The sequence below is a fragment of the Pteropus medius genome, unplaced genomic scaffold (genome assembly GCF_902729225.1).
Source record: "Pteropus medius unplaced genomic scaffold, Ma_sr-lr_union100, whole genome shotgun sequence".
Taxonomy (NCBI): domain Eukaryota; kingdom Metazoa; phylum Chordata; class Mammalia; order Chiroptera; family Pteropodidae; genus Pteropus; species Pteropus medius.
In genome coordinates, this window is record NW_024340692.1 from 15,060,569 (window position 1) to 15,083,773 (window position 23,205).

The window sequence follows — 23,205 nt, forward strand, 5'->3', positions numbered from 1 at the left end:
CATGCAAACCTTCTCTATTTCTCCATAAAGCTATTTTTGCTTCAGTCTTGAATAGCTGTATTTATATGCCCTCCAAATGCAAAAAATAAGGCATTATAAGGGTTTCTCCTGTGGCCCCAACAACCATTGACAGCACTTGAAAATACACAGAATCATAGAAAAATAAAGATCACATTTCATGGACACTAGCTTTTTCACCTAGACAAAGACAACTATTTACTCCAGCAAATACTGAGTCTTTTAGAAGACAGTGTCAATTTTATTGCTTTTTGAAATAATGGGTAAAGCACGGAACTTTACAATTTATGCATGAGCAATTTCCATCTTTAGTTTAAATATATTTATGTGGTGATAAGTGCATGCATATGAATATATAGAATTTTTTAAATTGTCATCATTAACATTAGAAATTTCTTTATACAAACATCTTTAACTTCTTTTAAAAAAAATTAGCAACTGGTAAGAACCCTCTGAGACTGCAGAAAATCCAGCTTTCCATACAAGCAGCCTTTCACTGAGAGACATGAGTGATGGCAGACGAAGGCCTCTTGAGAATAGACTCAACAGAAAATGACAGCGGTTCATTCACCGAGAGTTTTGTTCCAACTTGTTTGGCTACGAAAAGGTCTTTTGCGCATCTATCTATTGTAAATGTGTACTTCTGGTTCTCCTTGACTAAACACTCTCTGTGTTTCTTAGGGGCCTCTTCAAAGGCCTCTTTGACAAATGGTGTTTTCAACTCAGGACTCGATTTGTCATTAAGAGTTTGCTGGAATAATGAGTGGAATGGATTATGTTTAAGTGGCAGAGGGTGCCTGGTGCTTTCTTTGCTGATCTTGGTTAAGACGTGCCCTTGAGCTGCCAGGGAGTCCGTGTCAACAATCGAAGAGAAATTCCGTCGGGGTGGGGAGAATGCAGACCTCTCAGGGACAGCCTGGTGACCCTGAAGGTCACTTCTTGAGGTCTGAACCTCAGGAGTGTGAGGCAGCACCAGAGAGCCTTCCAATTTTGGTGGCAACATGTCATGTTCTGCACCGAGCCCATCTTGGACTTGTACTCCCTTCAAGTCCCAGCTGGCCCCAGGTTTCAGGGATTGAACTGAGGTGGTGGCATTTAGCAGGCATTGCTGGTAGAGGAGAGTGTCACTAATGGGGCCGCACTTAGGCCAAACTAAAAATCTTGAGGACAAGGGATACTGTCTGTAAGTTGTGGCCACACTGACATTGGAAGAAATTAGTTCCATATTCCCAGACCCTGAATACTGCATGGTTAGATCAAGGCAGGTGGGCAAAAAATTACAGAAGTCTTTGCTTGGTGGTTCCACTGGGCTGGGGCTATAGGTACTTTTGTAGGAGTTGTATTCAGGTCCATGTACCATGTGGTTGGGCAGGAACAAGGCAGCAGCTTGGGAAGCTTCCAACATCTCCCTCTCTTTATATTCTCGCTCCAGCATAATGTTCTCCAACTCTTTATCAGCAAAGGCCCGCCTTTTTCTCATCCGGTCACTTACTGGGGGAGGTAGAGGTAAACTCCCTCCCACATAAGTCTCTGCTGGAATAGGACGGTAGCCTAAAATAAGCAAGCATTGCACATGAAAGAGATTAACATCTAGGGAAGAAAAATCTGGAAATCTAGAGGCAACAGAAACACTGCAAATTGGCAGAACAAGTACTTACAGTTCTATATCACTAACATTTGTATACAGAAAGCAAAAATATTGGTTCAATTTTAAATTGTTCCCTTTGGGGAAAAGAATATCCGTATTGTAACTTTTTATTATTATTGTTTTGGCAGTTATAGGTTTGTTTATTTACTTTGACAAGCATACTTTAACAGGTGAAATTTTAATTCTTCCCAGGCTCCTACACAAGGCTCCTGATCTTACTTCAATCGATGGTTTATTACTATCTGTGTCATCTTTTTCCATTATTAAAAAAGATTTCTATACCTAGAGCTGATGTCACTTTTATTTTCTAAGGATGGCTCATTATGTACACATTGTTACAGTTGGAGAATAATCCAAGGAGAACTAGGAAAAAAGAGAAAGTTAAAGCAGATTAGTGAAGAGAAAACAGAAAAGACTTAAGGAAACAGAAATATAGAAAATTGAAAAGAGCTGTTGACTAGTCAAACAGATTTTGCAGTGAACACTGAACTAAGTAAGCCCCTACCCCTGACTACCAGTACAAACAAACAAACAGAAAGGGCGGCAATGTACCGAGATCTCTTGCTATATTGAAAATAACGGCTCTAAAACATTTTACTCAAGTACTAATCATGTTGGCCATATACCCAAATAGTTGAACAAGCAATCATTAGAACACAGATTAAGTCATCCTACACTTTATGAAGTCAAAAAAGAGATCAGTATAACAACATAAATAGAATTCCTGGCGGCATGAAATACTTTCATCATCTCCAAGCACTCATCACTATCAAATTTGTTTGAAGGATCCATTATAATGTTTGTATTTACATAATGACAAACCCATCATGCTCATTTGCAATTAAAATAAAATTTGAAAATTAATGTTTCTTTGTCTATGGTAAGTTTTTGCCAGGAAGTTATTTACTTGAATTTACTATTCCATTTAGTTCTTTCATTTATCGAATTGCTTTGGCATGTTTTTAATTTATCAGTGTGGTCCCTATAGTTATAAATCTGTTTACCCAATTTGTAATCAAATTCACTTTTAATGCATAAGAACCCATTCTAAGGCCAGAAGTACACAGCACAGGGTAAGACACAAACTTTAAAACCTGTCCAGAACCAACTCAATTCATAAACCACATAAGAAAAAACAGAATTCCAATGTCTACGTTTTTAAATCTGCTTTTCAACCTGAATCATATGAAGTAGCAGTAATTAGATCAAATATAAACTTTTAGTTTGTTTAAACAGTGAAAGGTAGTTAATATATTATTTATCAGGTCAATAAACATATTCCATACCTGGACAGAGATGCTTTGAAAATCATTAAAATTTTAAGAAAAATTAATGTATCTCCAGGCTTTAGAGAAAGTAAGAACATGAAGAGTTAGAGACTTCACACTTCAAATTCAACCTCCACGTCTCTTATTTGATTCTTCAATCTCAACTGTCAAAATGGTAAAATGAAATATGGAATAACTACAATTATAGATAATCTGGGGAGGAAAATGGTAAAATGAAAAAGAGTGGGATTAGAGGTTGAATCATCCAGACTAGAGGTCTTTGTTGGTGTGGGTAGCTGCTAAACATCTCACTTGATTTACTCTATTTAGCTCCAACTACAACTAAGGAATTTTTTTTAACTGATTTCTTTCCAGGACATCTGTTCCGGGATCACTTGGTACTATATCTTTGTACACCCCTCACACTAGGACAAATTTCATACGCACTCCATGTTAACCCATTAACTATTAAACAGACAACAAAATTATCAGTAACAAAAACCTCAGGAGTTATGTGAGATTTATTTTCCGTGCATCCTGATTTCCTTCCTAGAGCAAAACTTTCTAATAAAAAGTACCTTCCCCTCAGGTTGCTCCTTCACAGGTTAATAAAAATGCCATGTGCCAGAACGATAAGAATCACTCAGAACTTGGTTTTCAAGCCTAAAGGGATAATTCTGCATTGCTTTACCTTCTAAAATACTTTTGGCCAGCAAACTGGGTGCCCTGACTTGCCTCTGATACACGGCTTTGCGCTCGAAATTATTCTGCTTCCCGGAAAGCCCCTTCTTGTCCTGTAAACACAGAAACATATTCAATAATTCTCTGAAAGAAAACGTGGGAAAGAAGTGAGAAGCAAAGGGTGTCAGCAACTCTCCCCTGTCTAAATGTATTTTCCCATTCCATGTGAAAATGATTGCAAATGAATTAATATTAGTACTCCTTAATATCAGGGCAACAAGCTAGCTCTGTCTAAAACCATCCAATAGTGAGCAGGGCCCCTCCTTTCCCTAGGGCCGCTTTACTAGAGTCACCCAGACCCGCCCCGCAGCCAGAAATGGGGGGACATCCCTAAGGAAGGTGAAGTTCACAGTTAACAAGGTGCAAAGCCCTCCCTGGAAGACAGGTACTGCCGAGAGCTGGGTCCTCGGTGCCCAAAGGTAGGGCTGTAGGTGCCCAGGGCCTGCCATTGCACAGCACCGTGAGGCTGGTTTCTCCCCACAGTAGGACGGGTGGGATTTGTACAGAGACTTGAAGGAGAGATACCAGGGTCCCTATCAGACTCTCCCTGGTCTGGCCGAAAACTCTGGTTGTTCACTGGGTGACTGAGGCGTAAGAAGGCAAATGCAAAACCCTCGGAGATCGCCAGGGACGCAGGACAAGAAGACTCCCGCCTGGTGGGTTGGGATTCTGGGCCCTTCTACGTCTGCGTCAGGCCCAGCAGACTCTGGGCCCCGGTGAAATACGCGGGAGGCGGCCAAGTCCGGACCGGGGCCACCTCGGGTGTCCAGCGCGCTCTCCTGGGCCCTTAGGAAGCTGTCCATCAGGGTCACTGCCTTCGGTGTATGCGGTGATCCACTCCCCAGCCCCGCCTCTCTAAAAAGTACAATTAAAAATCCTCCCCCACCCTGACTGTGGGAAGGGGCGGCACACAGCCTCCCTAGCTCGGAGCTCTCCAGATGCAGGAACACAAGAAAACATCGAGTCCAAGGTTCAAGAAGCGCCTCTCTCTTAGAACCCTGGCTCTCCTCACACCTGGGGCTCCACGGTTGGAGATGGCAGAGACCCCTCTACCAGCTATTAGGTAGTTATCGGGGCCAGAAGCTCTGGCTGCACCACCTTGGGCTGCAAGGTACCTAACTTCCCACTCCACTTCTGGTCTCATCTGTAAAACCGGCGGCACGTAACGCCAATCTTAAATGGCCCGGGACGCCGGCGGAAGCACACGGTGCCGTGCGTGCTTCTTTTCCGCGATCGGCACGAGTACAGCACTAAGCATCGCTATGCACCGCATCAACCACTCTCATCCCCTGCCTCTCAACACCACAAAAATAAAATTTAAAATATGAAAAAGAAAGTGCCTTTCCCATAGTGTCCCGAACGTGCCTAAACACTTTCAAGCTCCCTCTGACCGCTTTTTAACACAAAATCTTTTTTACGAAGTTCCCCAGCGATGTCCAGGACATCCTACCTCCCGACCAGCGTAGGGAGAGAAGTGTTCTCACCACACTTAAGGAAGTGCCAGATGCTCTCGAGGCCCTAGACCCATGGGCGATGGGAGCAGCCACGTCCCCTCCGGCTCCCGGACCCCCACAGCGGCCCCGGTCGCCTCGGTGAGGCGCGTCCCCGAACCCGGCGGGTACGCACCTCAGTGGCCTGCTGCCTCCGGAGCGCCACCTGGGCGGCCATAACGCGCTGCCGCTCCACCACCAGCAGGCAGTTGGCGCACTGGCAGTCCCGCCAGCGACAGAAGCGCTTGTGGCCCTTGAGGCAGGACACCACGCCGTGGTTGCGGCACCGCGCGCACTTGGGCGTGCGGCTCAGTTTGCGCGGCTCCGCGCCGCCGCCTGCGTTCACGCCGCGCTCCGCTTGCCCCGCGAGGGCCTGAGAGACCTGCAGCGCCTGAGGCGGCCTCGGCGGCAGCCCACCCTGCTGCTCTAGCCGGCCCGACACCCCTGGGGACGCGCCCGCCTCCTCGCCGTCGCCCTCGTCCTCCGCGTCGTCGTCGTCTTCGTCCTCGTCCTCGTCGTCCTCGCCGTCCCCGTCGGCCGGAGGCGGGCTGGGCCCGGGCGGCGTTGGCGGCGGCGCCCCGCGGCCCTCCTCCTCCAACTCCAGGCTCTCCACGTCGATCTCCCAGTCCCCCGCCGCCGGGCCCGCCTGACGGTCGGTCATGGCGCGTAGCGCCTCGCTTGGGCCCACACCGTCGCCTGCACTCTGTGAGACACGAAAAGACCCCAAAACCCACCGGCCGCTGTGAGACACCGTCCCCAGACCCTGGGCCTAGACCTACCGGTCTGCCCGCCTCTGGACGCTTCAGGAGCCCTGTTCTCCACCCGTCCCTCACATCCAGGCCTATCTTGTATGTTTAGAACAAAACCAACAAGGTTTTTAGTAATTCTAAGCGCCCTGTGAGCACCTGGGCTTTAAACGCAGCCCTCTCTGGCTGTACACCCTCTTCTTGGACAGTCCCTAGGTAATGTACCGATCACACAAACATAAGTACTGTGTCCAACTAGGCCGGCCTAGGCTGCTTGCTAGGCTTCCCTATACCCAACTAGTATGGCCACGATGAAAATTAAAATATCCATGGAAGAATTATTTTTCTTTTGATCACAAGGGGCCCATTGAACATACAGAGGCACCACCCTACGCCTCCCAATTGTCTCTCATCCACCTACACCGCCACGAGGACCCCTCCATGGGCTGGGCGAGGTCCTTTCATCCCTCTCCTCACCCCGGCAAATAACTAACTAATAACCAAAGTGCTCTGCTGTCATTACAGCCCCACAGGGATACTGGGCACAGAGCTGCAGATGCCCTTCCAGCATCGACAGTGCTTGGGCCGCTCAAGGCTGAGCCGTGCTGAGCCTCGGGGGCTCTATGTTCATCTGGCATGGTCTGCACTTTAAGGCAAAATTTCCAAGTAAAATAGAAAAGATAAGGAAAGGTGATTCGCGCCCTTTGCCCTCCCTGACACCCCAGCAACATCACAGCACTCACCAAGACTCTGAGACCCGGGCTAGCAGCCCAGGCAAAAGATATCCAGCCTTGGGACTTGGCTCTTGGACTGCTGGCTGTGCTTGCAAACAGAAATCGGGGTCGCCACACCCTGCCACGAAATCGTGGGCTGACAACTGGAGGCTGGGAGCCCACTGGATGGGGAGTAGGGAATAAGGGGGTTGGAGAAGGTGAGTGAAGTCCTTACGGCCTCGCCCCACACATCCCGGTCTGTGCAAAGTTCTGATCGGTCCTCGGCAGCCTCGGGCGTTTCACCTCTCTGAAGCTACTTTCGGCTTCCTCCGCCCCAAGCTGGGCGGGAAGTATCCGGCTGCCCTGGCCTGGCTCAAACCCTCGGGCTCTCTCGGGGCCGGAGGGCGCACGCAGTTGCGTGCAGCGCCCCTCACTGCAGTCTCCTTCCACAGCTCCCTTTCCTGGTAATATCCGCTCGGGCCCCCGAGCTTCGCGCCCGTTGATTGGCCAGTTGTTAGGCGGTGTGCACGCTGATTGGCCGAAGCGTGCCGGCGCTCTCCCTCTCCTCACGGCCGCCACGCTCCTCCCCTCCGCGCTCCGCCAGAATACTCCAGTGCCGCTTTCGGTGCAGCGGGGTAGCCTGTCCCGATGTTAAACCCGAAGCTTGACAGAGCCTGCAGAGGTGAAGTCTCCATTTATCTTGCGGACTAGGAAACAAGCAGACATACCCTCTTAATGAATCTCGTTGTCTACAAGAGAAGGTAATAGGCGACAAGGCAGAGAGAAAAGGGCTACTGTTGGTCTCTGCGTTATCAGCATCAGCGGTATTTCTGCGACTCAGACATTAACCCAGAGGTGGACACAAAAATGAGGCCTCTTTAATCGGGTACACAGCGGCATCCTACTTTCTCCTGCAAGAGTAAGTTAGTAGTTACCTTAAGCTGCAGAGCCGGGTTAGTGGACAAATGACCTGTAGATATTCTTGTGCTTAGCGCCTCTCATCTTCCAAGTGCAAAGTAGCTCCTCGTTAACCTTCACCTTGCCCGTGAGGCAGGCAAGTCGCAAAATCACCTATGTCACATTTTTCTGCTAGGTCAATTACTATTAAAGTTGATTTGGGGGAGAATGAACATACATGCCATTAAGAGACTTAGGTACAATATATTTATTCTAAGCATGTTTTTAAACGAAGCTTTTTAATAAAAAGGTGAGTGAATGTATTTTTTTAAAAAAAGACTTTCTACTGACTCCTTCAAAAATCCTTCTATGAATGTTTGATAAGTTAAATTTACAACATGTTGAAAGGAATTAGTCCCCTAATTCAATGCTGCATTCGATTTCTTGAACTAAATTTAAGATCATTTAGTCGCTTTTCTAATTACACCTTTAAACAAACAATAGCTCTCAGGATCGGTATAGGAGACATTAGGAAATTGAGTGCCACTGCACTGAGCACATAGTAGGTCCGCAAAAAATATTTGTTAAAGGAAGGAAATTGCTGAACTGGATCTACTTTTTCTCACAGCCCATCGGAAAGAAATTAACCAAGCTCCAAGAGGTTGAAACAAAGCATCTTAGGAATTGCGGTGAAAGTAACGCGATCTGCTGAACACGCAGGTATTCTTGAACATTTGACGAGGTTGGAAAGTTCTTTCCTAGTGACCAGACACTGATAATACCCTCTGTGCCGGTGCTTCTCCCCAGAGCCCTTTGTGATGCCCGAGAAGGAAGTAGAGAAGGTCCTGCTTATTCCTGTGGGCAGCTCTGTCGCTCTGGGAGTCTCGGAGGATAACTTGGGAGCTGTGTGCTCTGACATGGGACAGAGTCAAGCCATTTGTGCCTCTCGCCTGGCATCACCTAACAATAACAGCGAGTTTTATCTTTCGCGTAGCTGTTTATACTCATCAGAGTGCACTTGTTCGCTTGCCTACGTTAGAGAGTTTGGATTCTTAACTGCAACAGAACTATTTCTCCCGTTTTCCAACGATGAAACTGAGGTTCAAAGAAGAGTGCCGGGTTACACAGTGGTGTCAGGAAAGGCAATGGACTGGTGACCACCTTAGGCTATGTCGGTCTCAGAAACTTCTCAGAGCCCTTCGCTCCTAGCCAGAAAAACTCATAATGGGTTCGCGTTTGTTTTGTTCCCCAGAACCCTTTCTAATTTTAGTGCCTAGCGTTATGAGCAGACCTCCTGTAACAGGACACGCGCGTTATTATCAACTCATTCTGGTTTTTTCTGTGTCTCCGCCTGCTAACAACATTTCTGCCTTTGCAAACAAGCTCCACGACGTGCATGCAATCTGCAACACCCCCGACCCCTGTGCCTGCTGTGTGTTCCCTCGCGCATTGGCAGGCTGGGCTTTTATTTTATTTATTGCTTGGAGGATAGGGGGAGGACATGAAATAATTAGCCCTTCACTAGTTATTATGAATATTAAGAAACAAAATCAAGAAACTAGATTTGTTAATTTTGGGTAACCAGACTGGGGAGAAAGAGGACCTAGAGGGAATAGGAGGGTAAAGGGCTGTTTACTAAACAGAAAATAAATCAGACGGGCAACCCTTGAACTAGTTTGAGTTGTAAAAGCTGCTATATGAGGAAACAAGTGGGATTTGTGTACAATACACCACACCCGCTGAAGCCAAGACGGGAGATGGGCGTGGGGCACCCAAGGACAGCGGATCGGGCTCCTGGGAGCACAGGAAAAAAGCAAGGCCCTCAAAACGTGGATCAGAGCAGCGCAGCTTCCCCCAGGCAGCATCCCGCCAGACCTGGAGAAAGCTTCGTCTGTTAGCTTCCGGGAGTGATTGGGTTCGCATGGTTCAAGACCCCATTAGTTGCTGAGAGGTGAGGTGGTGTGGGAGCGGGGGGTGGAGGGAGGGAGGTTTTTATCGTGAGATGAGCTTCAGGAAGTCTGAGGAACGCCGACATTAAATGCAAAATTATCAGCATTTTCTGAGAAAATTAAAAAGTAATGTAAACTTGCACAAACTGAAATATTTAGAGGCAATAGGAATCAGCGAGCCAGAGATCGAGGCTGGTTGTTCCACTGACTACGTGACCTTGGTCAGTTATCTTTCTGCACCTCAGCTGCCACAAGCGGAGAATGATAAGAGGGGTCTTCTTGCTCCGGTCATTGTAAAGACTCAGTAATAATGAGGTTAGAGAGTCTTCACATAGGATTTCTATAAACGTTCATTTATCCCAGAGACGGAAGCGCGTGCAGTTCCAGGAGGGCCCAGCCACCGCATGTCTCATAGGCTGGACTGAAAGGTGAAGGAGCAAGGAATCCAGCTCCTCTCTCCAGGTCCCTCTCTTAAAAGGGGTCGGTCCATGACTCAGGACCCTTTCAGTGAGGAAACAAGTGCTTTTTGCTTGTAAACCGACACCAAATTACGAAGTGCAGTTTGGAGTCCCTCTTGTAAACTACAAAGCAGCGGGGGCCGCGGTTGATGCAGCAGATCAGGTCTGAAGGGGCGGGGTGCAGCGCGCGGGGCGGCATGGACGCACCCCTCTCCCTCTACCCAAAATCCCTCTGACCTGCACCCCTTCCGGTCCCTGCTGCTCAGACCCACCCAATGCAAAGCCTGCCCTTAGCAAGTCAAGCAAGGTAACCTGAACAATAAAGCAGGAAAGGGAGGGGTTTTTTTCCTTCTCTTTCTTGACGAGGGTGACTTTCTTTTTTTCTGCAAATACCCCTCCAAAAAAGGGAGTGCTTCAAATTGGCTCCCGCTGCCCCATCCAATTCCTCGCCGCGAATGCCAGCTAGCTCGCCTTTCGCCACGCCGCAGGCGCTGCCTACCTTCCGCATCACCACGTGGTCTATGGTTGGGCTCAAGGGCACTCTGCCTCTACAGCCTGGTCCCGCCACCCCTTGCCGCGTTCACTGAACCCTCCGCCGCGGGAGATGAACGGCGCTGAACGGTTCTCAGGCCCTGGCTCTGCGCTGGCAATCCGAATTCGAGGCTGAGCGCGGCGGTTTCGGAGCTGATAGACGGGGTTAAAATGCAAGATCTACTGCTTCTTGGCTGAGGTATAGCTAGGAGGACCCTTAACATCCCTCTGTGCCTCAACGGCAAAGTGGAGTTAACCTTAAAGGAGATGATGCCTGTAGACCCCCAGCACAGTGACCGCCCATACTGAACAGTCAGTACTTGGGAGTTGTTATTTTATTAGTTTTGTTGTTATCATTTTAACTCAGAGAACTGCAGAGAGCCCGAGGCTGAAGGAAATTCGAGCGAGGCCTGATTGCCAGTTTCCAAGGCCTGGAGATGAGGCTAGACAGGGTGGAACCCTGTCCACTGTCAGCCCGAGTCGCCTGGGGTGGTGAATGACTTTTGGGAACGTCTAAGCAACGCTACAGAAGTGCTTTGCTCTGGCCGATTATGGCTTTGGTTTCTCCAGAGGTGACCTCGAATCCTCCTCCACTCGAGGAAAGCTAATCTTAACATTATATCCTCTCACAATTTTGACGGGCTGTGGACGCAGCAAAATAAATAATCCCAGATGGGATTGCAGATATGATTTCCCAATTTGCTTTGCGTAATCAAATATACGACCTGTCATAAGCAATGGGGGGCGGGGGGGGTCAGCTTGTGAGAGATAACTGTTCTCCACACGGCTATTAGAATTCTCCCTTTCCCTGCTCTGCGTGTCCAAAAAAAAAAGCGGAAGGAAAGGACAACGTGATCTGGGCTCTCATCCCTCCTTCTTGGGAAACAGGGTTTAAATCAAAGGTTTTTAGGACCGAATGGGATGTACTTAGCGTACACCCCTTGGTTCACAAGTGAAGAGAAAAACTGAGGCTTAGAGTTGTTCATGGGAGTTATTAAGGAGACGCACAGCTAAATAGTGTATGAGAGGGACCAAAGGGGCCACAGTAATGCCCCCTCCAGCTGGATGCGTTCATACAATTTTTTTTTAATGCCCTTTGCTGCAGGATTTGGAGTCAGATGCCCGGACTGTGAAGCAATCATGCTGTGCATATTGAAGGATCTGCCCACCCACCCAACCCCAAGGCAACTTCCATCCTCCATGCTAGGAAACATGGCTCAATTCGCTTGAGGGTCAAGTAGCAGCTAGGAGATGAGGCAACCGCAGGCCTCCTTGACTTCTTAGTACCCATTCCAAATGGTTGTCAGGGGAGGGAGAGACTCAGGGTTGTAGTGGGGCCTAGGTTCCACCCCAGGGGTGGTGTCCTTGCTATGGAAGGCAGCCATCAGAGGGCATGTGGCTTGCTGCCACATCAAGAAGCCAGACACACACATAGGGCTCCTGCTCTGGGCCTCCCTGCAGCCCCTAGAGAACCTCATGACTAACTGAAATAGTAAACCCTTAACCCTGAAAATGGTCCACCCTATACCCATCCCATATTGGGGTTTAACATATTAACCACACTCAAATTACTCTCCATATTTTCTCAACAATCCAACTACCAAATAGAAAGGAATCAAGAGAGGGAGGGAGAAGCAAAGAATAGGGCAGGCACTATGGTAAAAACTTAATTTCATCCATGCATAGGAGCCACTGGGCAAATCTTTTCACCTTCTTGGCCTCAGATTCCCTGACCATAAAGTGAGGAGTAAAATTCAGTGATTTCTAAGTTCTCTCGCAAACATGAAAAACTATAAAAAATTTTAACTCCTGTTTGATGGGCTTATGACTCAGGTAACAAGATCGAAAGCATGAAGAAAGTCCAAGAAGTGGGGGATGGGAGGAGGGGAGAAGATGATTAGAAATAAACTTTGGTGTTGATTTTGACATATTGGTGACATTTCTGCTCCTCTATACTTCTATGATTGATTTCGTCTAGTCAAAATCCTAGTCAATAATGTGAAAACAAAACCAAAACATCTGTCGACAAGTGAAAGATGGAGATATGGAATAGTTTCACGGAAGATGCAGTTCCCTAAAGCCCAGACCTAATAAGGATTTGTTAAGGTGACAAAGATGGTTCTCACAAGTCACAAATGTCCCATGATCCTGTGGCTTCTAGATTAGGTCCATTCTAGCTAGATTTTAAGCAAAAAAAAAGAAAAAAAGAAAAGTTGTCGGGCTGCTTAAACAGGACTCCTTACACCCTGTCCTGAGCGATATGCTCCCTCTGGTATCTGAGTTTGGGCTCTGGGAAGGGCCAAAATATTTCCTTTGCTGTCTCTCTGAAAAGTGTTCTTGCTGGCAGGAGGGATTCATCTCAGATTCTACCAGAAGCATCCATATATGCTCAAGCTTTACCCTAGTCCTGGGAAGATGCCAATAGAGTGACTTGTACGGCACAAATGCCCATATAGTTTCTGTCCTGAGAGATGGAGATGGGGAGGGAGTGGATAAGAAGAGAAGATCAAGCTGTACTTGGCTCAGTCTTTGCTTTCATATGGATAGCAAGCGACTGTCCATATATCCAAGTGACTAAAGTGTGATCCCATGTCTAGCAGCCAATTGGCAAAAACACAGACACCTAAAAGTACTTGACCTGCCTAAAACAGAGTTCTGAGATTCTTTCTGTCTATGAAATAAGTGGTAAGAAAAAAAAAAAGTAGTAAGGCTCTAGGGATTCTCCTGTTGTATTCTTGGCTTTGGGAGCTAAAGTAACCCTTGATCTTAAGCCACTTTGCTCACCATCACTCCTTTAGGCTGTGATTGGTTGGCTACTCTGCAAAATTAAAGACTTGAAGTTGAACCAAATCACCTCTAATGTTCTACCCCATAACTTTTTAAAAAAATACTTCTACATGGGATAAGAAGATGGAAAAGGTTCCTGTGAAGGTTTCTCCAAGGACACGGTGTGTGAGGAGGAGAGAGAGGGGACAGGGAGAGAATACCCAGCTTAAGGGCACGCCCCTTATAACAAAGTGCTACATAAATTTTAAGAGCCCAGAGGAAATATTTTCTCTTTGAAAATGTTGACCCCAGAAAGTAGGCGGGTGTTCTAAAGGAGATGAGCAGGTCGAAGGGGCCAGGCAAGGGGGAGATGTCACTTGTTTCACACTGATTTAACATGGCAGGAGCGCAGATGCAAGAAACTCCCGTCCTCTTCTCCTGGCCACCAAGCCCACTTAGCCCTCCACTCCTGCCCCTTCTTTCCCAGAAAATTTATTGGCGAGGTGAGGCCAGGCTAACAAAACTGCAACCCTGGGCGCTTCGGCCCCACAAGAATGCTTTGATCCTCCCCCAGTGTCTAGCGATTCCCAGCCAATTGCATTGCCAAACCTGTCGCGGCCGCTGCTGGAGCACCCAGCTTCCCTGAAACCTGGAGTGGGTGCGTCCTCCCTGCAGCAAGAGGCCGCGCGGGGGCGCTGTGAGGCGGGCTCACTGACCTGCACTCAGCAGAGTCTGAGACCCAGCAGCTCGCCTGTGTCCTGAGGTCTCTGGAACCATGCAGCACCAAGCTCGCAGCTTTTAATTTCACCACCTCCTGCCCCCCCATTTCTAGGAGGCGAAGCGAACAGTGATCGATTTGGAAGTTTGGAAAGTCATCGCGGATGAAGGGGAGATTGTAGGAGTTGTTTGATTCTCTGTGGGCCTCTGATTCTGCTCCTTTCAGCCTTTAAGCTTCTGCTGAGAAGAATGGATAGTGGCCTTTTTGTGTTGATTCTTGAGATGATCTTGCCAGGAAAGAAAGGAGAAGCAATCACGATTATTGAGGGCCTGCCTTTCGTCAGATTCTATGCCAGACCTTTCCAACTTGGAGTTATTGACTCTTCACAGCTCTTCATTTTGCAGTTAAAGAATCAGGTTCCAAGGGGCTGTGCTGTCCAGGGTACAGGGATAAGACAACAGAACCCAGAACTGAATTTGATCCAGCATATTTCCCACCAGGAGTTAGCTAGAGAGGCCCTAATGAACAGGGACCTAGGTGCCAGTGGCTTCTGTAATAAACCAATCCCCACCCCTCCCAAGCCTCCAGGTCTTTCTTCCAGAAGAAACCAATTTGTTCTCCCTGAACACAACTTCCTGCAGGCTCTCTCGGAAATGCCCGCATCCCACATCATACCCTGTTCTCAGTCCATTTCCCCACCCATACTCTCCACTCCTACTTCAGGACACAAGCAAATCTCTCCATGCAGAAACTGCCCTGATGAGCAGAGAGCATTTTCAATGAGGAACAGATTTTCGGAATTTCATTTTGTAGCCAGTGAGAAAGTCTAAAATTTGGTATTAGGAAATGACCCAAGATAAATCCACATAATGTAAAAATTACAAGAAGCTGTGTAGTCCAGCCTGGGCTCTGAAAGCATAAGAGACCTAAAGTCATTTCTGGGGCCCGTGAGACATTTTGAACAAATCACTTCACCTCTCGTTTGCAAAAAGAATAATAAATATTTCCTTGCCTATGTCAATAGTTTCTCAAGTTCAAAATGGAAAAAAAAAGGAATTTTTTGAAAATCATAATGCATGGTGAACTTAAGGTATTAATGAGGTCCCCCTTGTCATATTTCGTTCACTTTTAAATCAGGAACATCACACCCTGGGTAGCAAGGTGATAAGATCAAAAAAGACATTGGCTGTGAAAGGCCACAGAGGGAAATGCTAGTGCTATTTTACTAAAGATTGATCAAGCAATGCCCTTCTCTCAGATGAAGCTGCCAGTCTATTCCTTCATTGGCCAAATAAAAAACCCAGGGCCTTACCTCCTTTATGCCCTCAGGGAACAACACTATGAAAATGTTTACATAGATTTCTTTATCCCAGTGGAAGAATTGAGAAGGAAATATTCTCACTTTGAAAAGCAGGAGGGATGCAGAAAGGTAATAAAACCTTGATAAATAAGCAGGTTGACTCAAATGCTTTTCATTTCTCTTCCAAAGAAACTCGGTGTTATTGTGCAGGAAAGTACAGGTTCATCTTCAACTCTTTTATCTCAGTCTACTAAGGCTGCTTTCCAGCTGCAACTGTAAGCTGAACTGTTTTTTTTTTTTTTTCCTTTTCTTTTACTCATACTTTTACATACTTTTAATAATGGAAATTTTAAACAATATACAAAAGTAGGTTAAATCGTATAATACCATTAGTCTAATTCAATAGTATAATATCCATGCTATCCATATATCCATATGGATATATAATATCTGTGTATCCATTAGCCAGATTTAACATTTGTCATGGGCCATTCTTTCTGCCCTCCCTGCTTAGAAGAATGCTTCAGAAAGTCCAATGCCTTTCTGTCAATTAAAGCTACAGCTCCATTGACAGAGATGGTAAGATTTAATTATATCAATTGGTTGGAATTTCTTGGGCCTCAGCTCTGATAACTTTCTAGAATTCACAACCTTGGATAAATCACTCCAGCAAAATACCCATTATATGAGCACCTGGCTCGATGCCAATGGACAGGGTACAAAGACACAGGTGGCAGAAGCGAATCACAGCTCTAGATTCTAGAGTCTAAAAACTGAATTCCCTGTAGCCTAATTCTCTAACCAATTTGGGCAACTGCCTCTAAAACACACATTAATTAATTCCTCCCTCAAAAGGTTTAGGATTGTTACACTGGAAAGGCCCGGAATTAATTCCTTTAGCAGAGAGCTTACCTCAGCCCTAGGTTTAGAACTATGAACCAGTTGCCCTCTTCTGCACTCAGAGAATTTTACTCAAAAACACATCTTGAACCCAGTCTAAGACATCTTCACTTGTAATCACATTTACGTTAACAACCTTCCAGGATCTCAAAGAACAGGGTTTTTGTTGTTGCTATTGTTTTCTTTTCTACAGTTTTTCTTCATCCCACTTTGCACAGTTCATGGAGACATCTGCACTCTTAACTTTCATCTACTTAAGAATCACAAAGTCAGTAGACTTCACTTATCTCTTCCAAAAGATCTAGATCTGTCCTCAGTACACAGTCCAATATATGAAAGCACATAATCAAATTCCAGTTATAGCATTCCCTAATAGTATTCCCAGATGCCCTGCGTCATTTGGCAAATCTATATTGTAATAAATATTGATGGTTCCCTTACATGTGGTGTCAATATTTGCTCAGCCAAGTATTTTTTTTCTGCACTCTCTTTTAAAAATATGTCACTAGAGTTGTCCTGAAATTTGTTTGTACTCTGGCAGCTTTATTTAAATGTCAACCAGATGCAGAGTTTCACTGTAATGTTATCTTTTTTTTTATTATTTGTCCCTGTGGATTGATGGTGTTTTAAAACATTTTTTTAAAAGTCTTTCTAAGATGTCTGTTTCTGACTGAAGATAAAACATTTTAAAAATCAATGAACTTCCTCACTTAACACATTTTAATTTTCTTTTCTGGCAACAGGATCACAGTTCCTGAATTTCAAATGTTTTTTGAGTCAAGACACAATTAGAGTAACTGCCTAACTGAATGTAGCCTAATGTTACTGTAATGGTGACTTTTGCACCACAGAAGGGACATGTCAATTACAACCATTTTGCATTCCACTTTCAGTTACAAACACACACACACACACACTTTCACTCAAAGCCCTGTTTTCGCTCCTTTCCAAAAATATCCTGGGGTGAAATTTTTCATGCACAAACTCAGCTCAATGAACAACATTTATAAAAAGAAAGTTTGAGAAAAACAAATCTTAGCTATTTATTTGGGGGGTGTAATATAGACATTGTTTTTTCAAACCTGGATTTGAGCATGTTGAAAATTAAAAATTGAAAGGGAAGAATCCATACATTTAGCCTGTGATGAGAAGGACTGCTGGGTCTTTTGGAAGTTACCAAATGCTTAGTAAAAGCAAAAGTGGTTTAAAAATCAACTTTCATTACAGATTCCATAACACGGCAGAATTATTTTCATTTTTCTAAAGTTCCATAACTATAAGCATTGCTGTAGGGGGTATACATAGTTGGTAGGCTCAGAAAAATCACTGTAATTCTGTTATCACTACTACTACAAAGTTTTTTTTAATAATTCTATTTTTTTAAAAAGGGAAATAAAAGAAATTGATTATTCTGTATAGTACACAGAAAAACAATGTAAGCGTCAGAAAATTTTAGAATATTCACTTAAAAACCTTCATCATATATAAATGATATTTTCTGAGAAGACATTAATTCTTAAGTGTGGAATTTTATCTAGAAATTTTGATAAATTACATCATAATGAGACTGACCTCACATTTGTTTGTGTCTATGTTTGTAAAGCATTAAAGTTTTACTAACCGAATTTCTCATACTTGATACAAATAAATAGATTTTAAAAGGCTTTCTAGAAGTATAATTAGCTTTTACTTCTGTAAAATGAGTTTCTCTAAAAACTATCAAACTAACTAAATTGACATTAAAAATACAAAGTCTGTGGTGCATGGTTTGGGAAATAAAACTTATCTCAGTGGTACTAAGCATTTCATGTCTATTTCTTATTAATTGTTTGCAAAATTTTAAATGAAAACAACCAAAATAGGCCACTTTTAAGTTACTCGATAATTACAATATTCTAACAAAGGAAGCTGGAAGTGCAATTTATCAAGTACACTAGAGTTATTCAGGAATGACAGGCACGGGATTTTTCATATGAGCCATTTGCTTTATGCTGCTGTTATTTGATAAGCATCCTCAGGGACCCAGGTCCCAGTCCTACCTTTATCTGAGTCTCATCCAACCAAGAGGTAATTAGTCTCAATCCAAGTCAGCCATACTAAATTTCAGTCGAATCATGTTGAAATTTTGGGCAGCTGCTCACGAAAGAACCAGAATAAAGGGAGAAGCTACTGATAACACTCTGCTATTCATTGCCTCTGTGAAAACAGATATTAATGGGCTTTAAGAGGCATTTTTATGAATGCATTTTTTTCATTCTTATGTTCTTATCACCCAATCTACTTAATAGTGAAAAACAATGAAAAGGCTTCCATCCTTTGTATGCAATGAGTTTTTCTTTTTTAATTCAACTGTCAATGAAATCATAAGAATTTTACATCCACATTTGATGGCTCTCTAAGATTCCAAGTCGTAACTAGATCATTCTAATATGTTTGAGAAGTTAAATTCACATCCATCACACAGGCTGTTACCAAAAGAACCCCCAAAGGACAGTTGAGACAACAAGCTAAGTAATCAGAGACTCAGACCACTCTTGCTCTATCATTTGATTTTGGGGAGTGGGGAAGCAGGCCCTGTCTCTGAACAGAGAAAGGAACAGACCTGATAGGGACTCAGAGACCAGCAAAACATTTGTTTAACTCCATTGTTCTGCTTTGCTAGTGAAGAAGTGTCTAAGCAAAACACACTTATGAGCACTGCAGTGGACAGGTAAAACTGTTTGCAGGAGGAAACCCACATTTCCATCTCTGGGCACTTGGAGGTGGGCAGGTGAAGTGAACTAATTTTGCTAAACATGCATCCTGATGTAATTAATGTTTATAAAACATTATGAAACATTAAAATAATGTTTATAAAACATTATGAAACATTAAAATTAATATTTATAATATTTATTTTTTTAATGTTTAGAAAAGCCCTGGACTCAAATCTCCACCCCTCTGTAAACTAATTTTAAAATGAAGGTTAAGGTTTTCAAAGACTAGATTTCACCCTTCTTATCTAGTTAAAGGGGCCAATGAGCCATGAAATGACCAAAAACCTAAATGTCAATATAAGAAATATAAAAAACAACATTAGGCCTTAATATTCCCAAGCTCTCTAACCAGCTTCTGTGTAATCAGGAGTTTATTTTCAAAGCCAGCCTTCATCTCTGGTGTGTGGCCCAGTCTCCCATGCCCTCAGCCTGGCCTGTCTCCACAGCCTCCTCTGTTGGTAAGTCTCTCCAAACTCAGTTTCCCTACATGTGTCAGCAGAAACGTCATCACATGACATCACTGAGGTCCACTCCCCAGTGCCCCAGTTGAGTGCCACCAGACCTAACTCTTGTCCAGCCTGCAAAGCCATCTACAACCTCAATTCCCACTTCTGCTTCTAAGAATCTACCCACGCTGGGCCAGCCAATGCCCTCTACATACCTGCTGACATCTTCTCTATATCCTTCCATGGCTGCCAGCCCCTCAGTTGTTCCATCTCTTAAGGATTTGTTCAGATTCTCTGTTTTATGAAGAACCTTCTCTGCCCCACCCCATCCAAGAAATATCCTTCTCCTTTGACTTCTGATTTATCTCATTGTCTATGTTCTTTATAATCTACCATCTTGTATTTTTAGTTATTTTTATATTATTTTATTTATTTTTTTATCATTTTGGCCTTAGTCATTTTTCCAAATCTAGTCTGTAAGCTCCTTAAGAGTAGGGACTATATTTTAAAAATCTTCATGGTCCCAGTAGCACGTAGAACAATACCTGAAAGAAAATATGTGATCACTGGATATTTGTCGATTAAATGATTAAGTTGTTATTTGTGAGTGGTAGATAAAAGTCATTCATTAATTTAACAAACATTTATTGAGTACTTATTATGTGTTGAGCCCAGTTCTAAGCTCTGAGGACACAGCGTTGAACAAAACTAAGTTTCCTGGCCTCATGGGAGGAAGACAGACAATAACAAATAAACAAGAAAGTATAATATGTCAGATGGTGATAAGCGCCACCAAAAACAAAACAAAACAAAATGAAACAAAAAACAAAACCTAAGTAAGAAGGATAAGGAATGGCTGGAGGGGGTACTATGTTATATAGAGTGGCCTGACAGATAAGGAACATTTGAGCAGAGATCTGAAGGAGGTGTTGCTATCTGATGGAAGAACATTCCAGCCAGAGAAAATGACAAGTGCAAAGGCCCTGAGGTAGAAATGTGCTTGGCATGTTTAAGGAACAAGAAGTAGCAGATGCAGCTATATCAGAATCAGTAACGGGGACATCGATGATGAATGAGTGGTTGAGGAGCAGGGATGGACAGATCATACAGAGAGAGCATAGAAGACCTGGGCCTTTACTCTGTGGTAAATGCGAATTAAGTGAACAAAAGTATAAAGCATAAAGCAGTTTGTATTATTCAGCATGGATGTCAGAGTTTAAGATCAGATCAGCACTCAAGCTATTTGTGTAAAATAAAAACTACTATATTTATAGAGCACCTACCTAGGCCAGATGCATAAATAGATTACCTAATTCATTTCTCAAAACAATGCAGAGACAGCAGTATGTCCATTTTTAGACTTAGTGTTTAAGAAATCTGCCGAAGGTCACACATCTGACTAATCAGAGATGGCCCTAGAATTCAAACCTAGGTAGATCTAGCTGTAGAGTCCATTCCCATAACTATTGTCTGTGAGAATGGCAGAAATCTCAAATATACATTAGAGTACATACACTTGAGTATGGATAACCTGTATATAAAATAGTCAGTGTCATCTGTATGAGTGTACTACCCTTTTATTACCCCAAACATTTGAGAATCTGGACACAGATTGCCAGCAAGTAGCGCTACACAGATAAGTGATAAATAACTGCCATTAATGCGTTATTAGCAATTCTCTCATGGTACTAAGTTGTATGGGAACTGAGAGCAAGAGTCCTATACTTAGAACCCCCAGCATCCTGTTACTGTAGCCTCTCCACTGGCCTACACAACACTCAGAGGGGAGAATACTGTACCTACTCCAAAGGGCAAAGGTTCTCAACTTCTGGAGCAGATGGAAAACACCTATGAGACTTTGGCACCCCTTTCCCCTAAAAAAAAAAGTGCCTAGGCCAGCACCCCTGCATATGCTGAATCAGCAGATAGGAAGTGGGAACCAGACACTTTGATGCCAATCGTCTGTTAAGAATCATTGACCTAGGGGCTCAAATAGTCTGTTCGAGCCATCATATCCAAGGAATTTTTCCAGCTCTGACTTAGTAACTCAAAGGCCCACTAGGTAAATTTCTATCCAACGAAATTTTTTTTTTTAATTTTAGAATCATCAAACATTGTGTCAGTCAGATAAACTTCTACACTCAGTGTTTGAATATGGCTATGTAACATGGAGAGCTACTCACAGGTACTCTATGAAGCAAAAAATGAGTAGGAAGTATCATTTTAAAGAGAGGGACCCACTAGCCAACTGGATCCTTGAATCAGAAAGCAGCAATGGTAGAGGCAAGATGACAAATGGGTTTCAGTTTCAGTACCAACTCATATTGCCAGTCTGTGGCTGCCCAGAGCACTGCACCATGAAAAGGATTCTGAGGCTGGGCAGGAAAGAGCGGAGTGATCAATTAGTGATGTCTACCATGGATGTGCAGATAAAACAACATGCTTTGTATGAGAGTTCAGCGGGAGAATATCATGTTAGAGAAGGCATCTTACTTGATCTAAAAAAGAACTGAAATTGCAAGAAACATCTAATTTGATATTTAGCAGGTAAAAATCCTGCGTATTCTCTATCTAACTCTAGGAGTATGCAGACTGAGATCTCAATAGAAAGCTCACATAAAGCTAATATTTATCAGGTTGTTTATCAACTATATCACAGTTAATGAAGCTATATTTTATTGTAATCCCATAGCTGGATCAAAGCCATCAACAATTAGCTAATTATCAAATTGTCCATGTGTTGACTCTGCTATTCGTTATCTAATAGTTTGTATTATTTGACTGCTGGCTACTGTCCCTATTATGAGCTTTTAGCTTCTCCCTCTGATATTTTTTGAGCCCAACAGTGTGACATTATTTATTTGTGGCAGGGGGGTCTTTTTTCCTAGAGTTTATTAATGGTTTGTTTTAATCTTCTCTTGATGATTACTTATTGGACACTTATTGGACAGTTAAATAACCAAATCCATACGCTGAGAATATGTGAAAAAGAAACCATCGTCTACCAACGACCTGATCTTTAAAAGTATTTAGGAAGGGAAGGACACAAGCAAATCATTTTGAGGTCATCTTTGTCTCTCCATGCGATACAACTCTTAAAACTATTTAAAATTTTTCTCCTATTTTTATGGAACTATTTGTCATATAAAATTTTTTAATATTATAATATTCTAGATTATGATTAATTATTTTCTATTTCATGTAACTATTAAGTATATATGGTTTTTTAAAAATATTGCAGTAGCTTGCATTATACATAACTTATTTTTTCTGCATTACATGTCAGGCATACTTAACATGAACGGACATGTCGATTCTGGAAAGATAAAGAACATCTCACATGAGATGTGTACTCATGCAAACATCTAATTATGTTGCAGATTGATAGATACATTAAATTGAGAATTGGGAGAGACCTTAGAGATCATTTTGCTCTAGTGATTTTCAAATCTATTTCAGCCTAAGAACCCTTTCTACAAAAGAAAATATCCTTAGAAGACCGAAGTGAGAAATGGTTCGGTTCTGAGCCACCTGCCTGAAACAGGAGGTGGGGACTCTATGTTTCTGGGCTTCATTTCTCTCAGCCCAGCCCAGTCCGGTGGTCCCTAAATCATGGAAACTGAGGAAAGGGGGACTTAGTTGGATGCTATATTATGTAGGATTTGTTTGCTGAGCATTTCAACACCAGACTACAAACGCTTTATCATGTTTCCCTTGGATAACCCCTTTATGAGAAGCCACTAAATCAGGAAGTTTTAACATTTTGTATACCAACCCCTGCTAGAACATGAGGCTCCACTAGTAATGGGCTTTGAACATGCCCTTCCTTTTATTTTTTTAAATAATTTATTTTATAAGTT

General features: G+C 43.6%; 1 protein-coding gene across 2 annotated transcripts; it reads right to left on the reverse strand.

Annotated features, from left to right (window-relative positions):
• Positions 1 to 232: 232 nt before the first annotated feature.
• On the reverse strand, positions 233 to 6,708 carry DMRT2 (doublesex and mab-3 related transcription factor 2). Of its 2 annotated transcripts, none has more exons than XM_039867921.1 (4): positions 6,655 to 6,708; positions 5,302 to 5,868; positions 3,626 to 3,728; positions 233 to 1,569 (listed from the first exon to the last, which is right to left on the reverse strand). In XM_039867921.1, the coding sequence occupies exons 2-4, from the start codon at positions 5,824 to 5,826 to the stop codon at positions 512 to 514; spliced, it is 1,686 nt and encodes a 561-aa protein (XP_039723855.1). In that variant the 5' UTR covers positions 5,827 to 5,868; positions 6,655 to 6,708; the 3' UTR covers positions 233 to 511. The 2 variants fall into 2 exon arrangements, with proteins under 2 accessions (XP_039723855.1, XP_039723941.1); XM_039868007.1 differs by lacking the exon at positions 6,655 to 6,708 and having other exon boundaries at positions 236 to 1,569; positions 5,302 to 5,310; positions 5,779 to 5,844.
• Between the last annotated feature and the right edge of the window lie 16,497 nt (positions 6,709 to 23,205).

Excerpts from the sequence above, each read along its gene's own strand:
- DMRT2 (XM_039867921.1), bottom strand. The coding sequence starts at position 5,826 with ATGACCGACCGTCAGGCGGGCCCGGCGGCGGGGGACTGGGAGATCGAC. Across the intron at positions 3,729-5,301 it reads GGAGGCAGCAGGCCACTGAG|GACAAGAAGGGGCTTTCCGG; the intron begins GTGCGTACCCGC and ends CTGTGTTTACAG. Across the intron at positions 1,570-3,625 it reads GGCCAAAAGTATTTTAGAAG|GCTACCGTCCTATTCCAGCA; the intron begins GTAAAGCAATGC and ends TGCTTATTTTAG.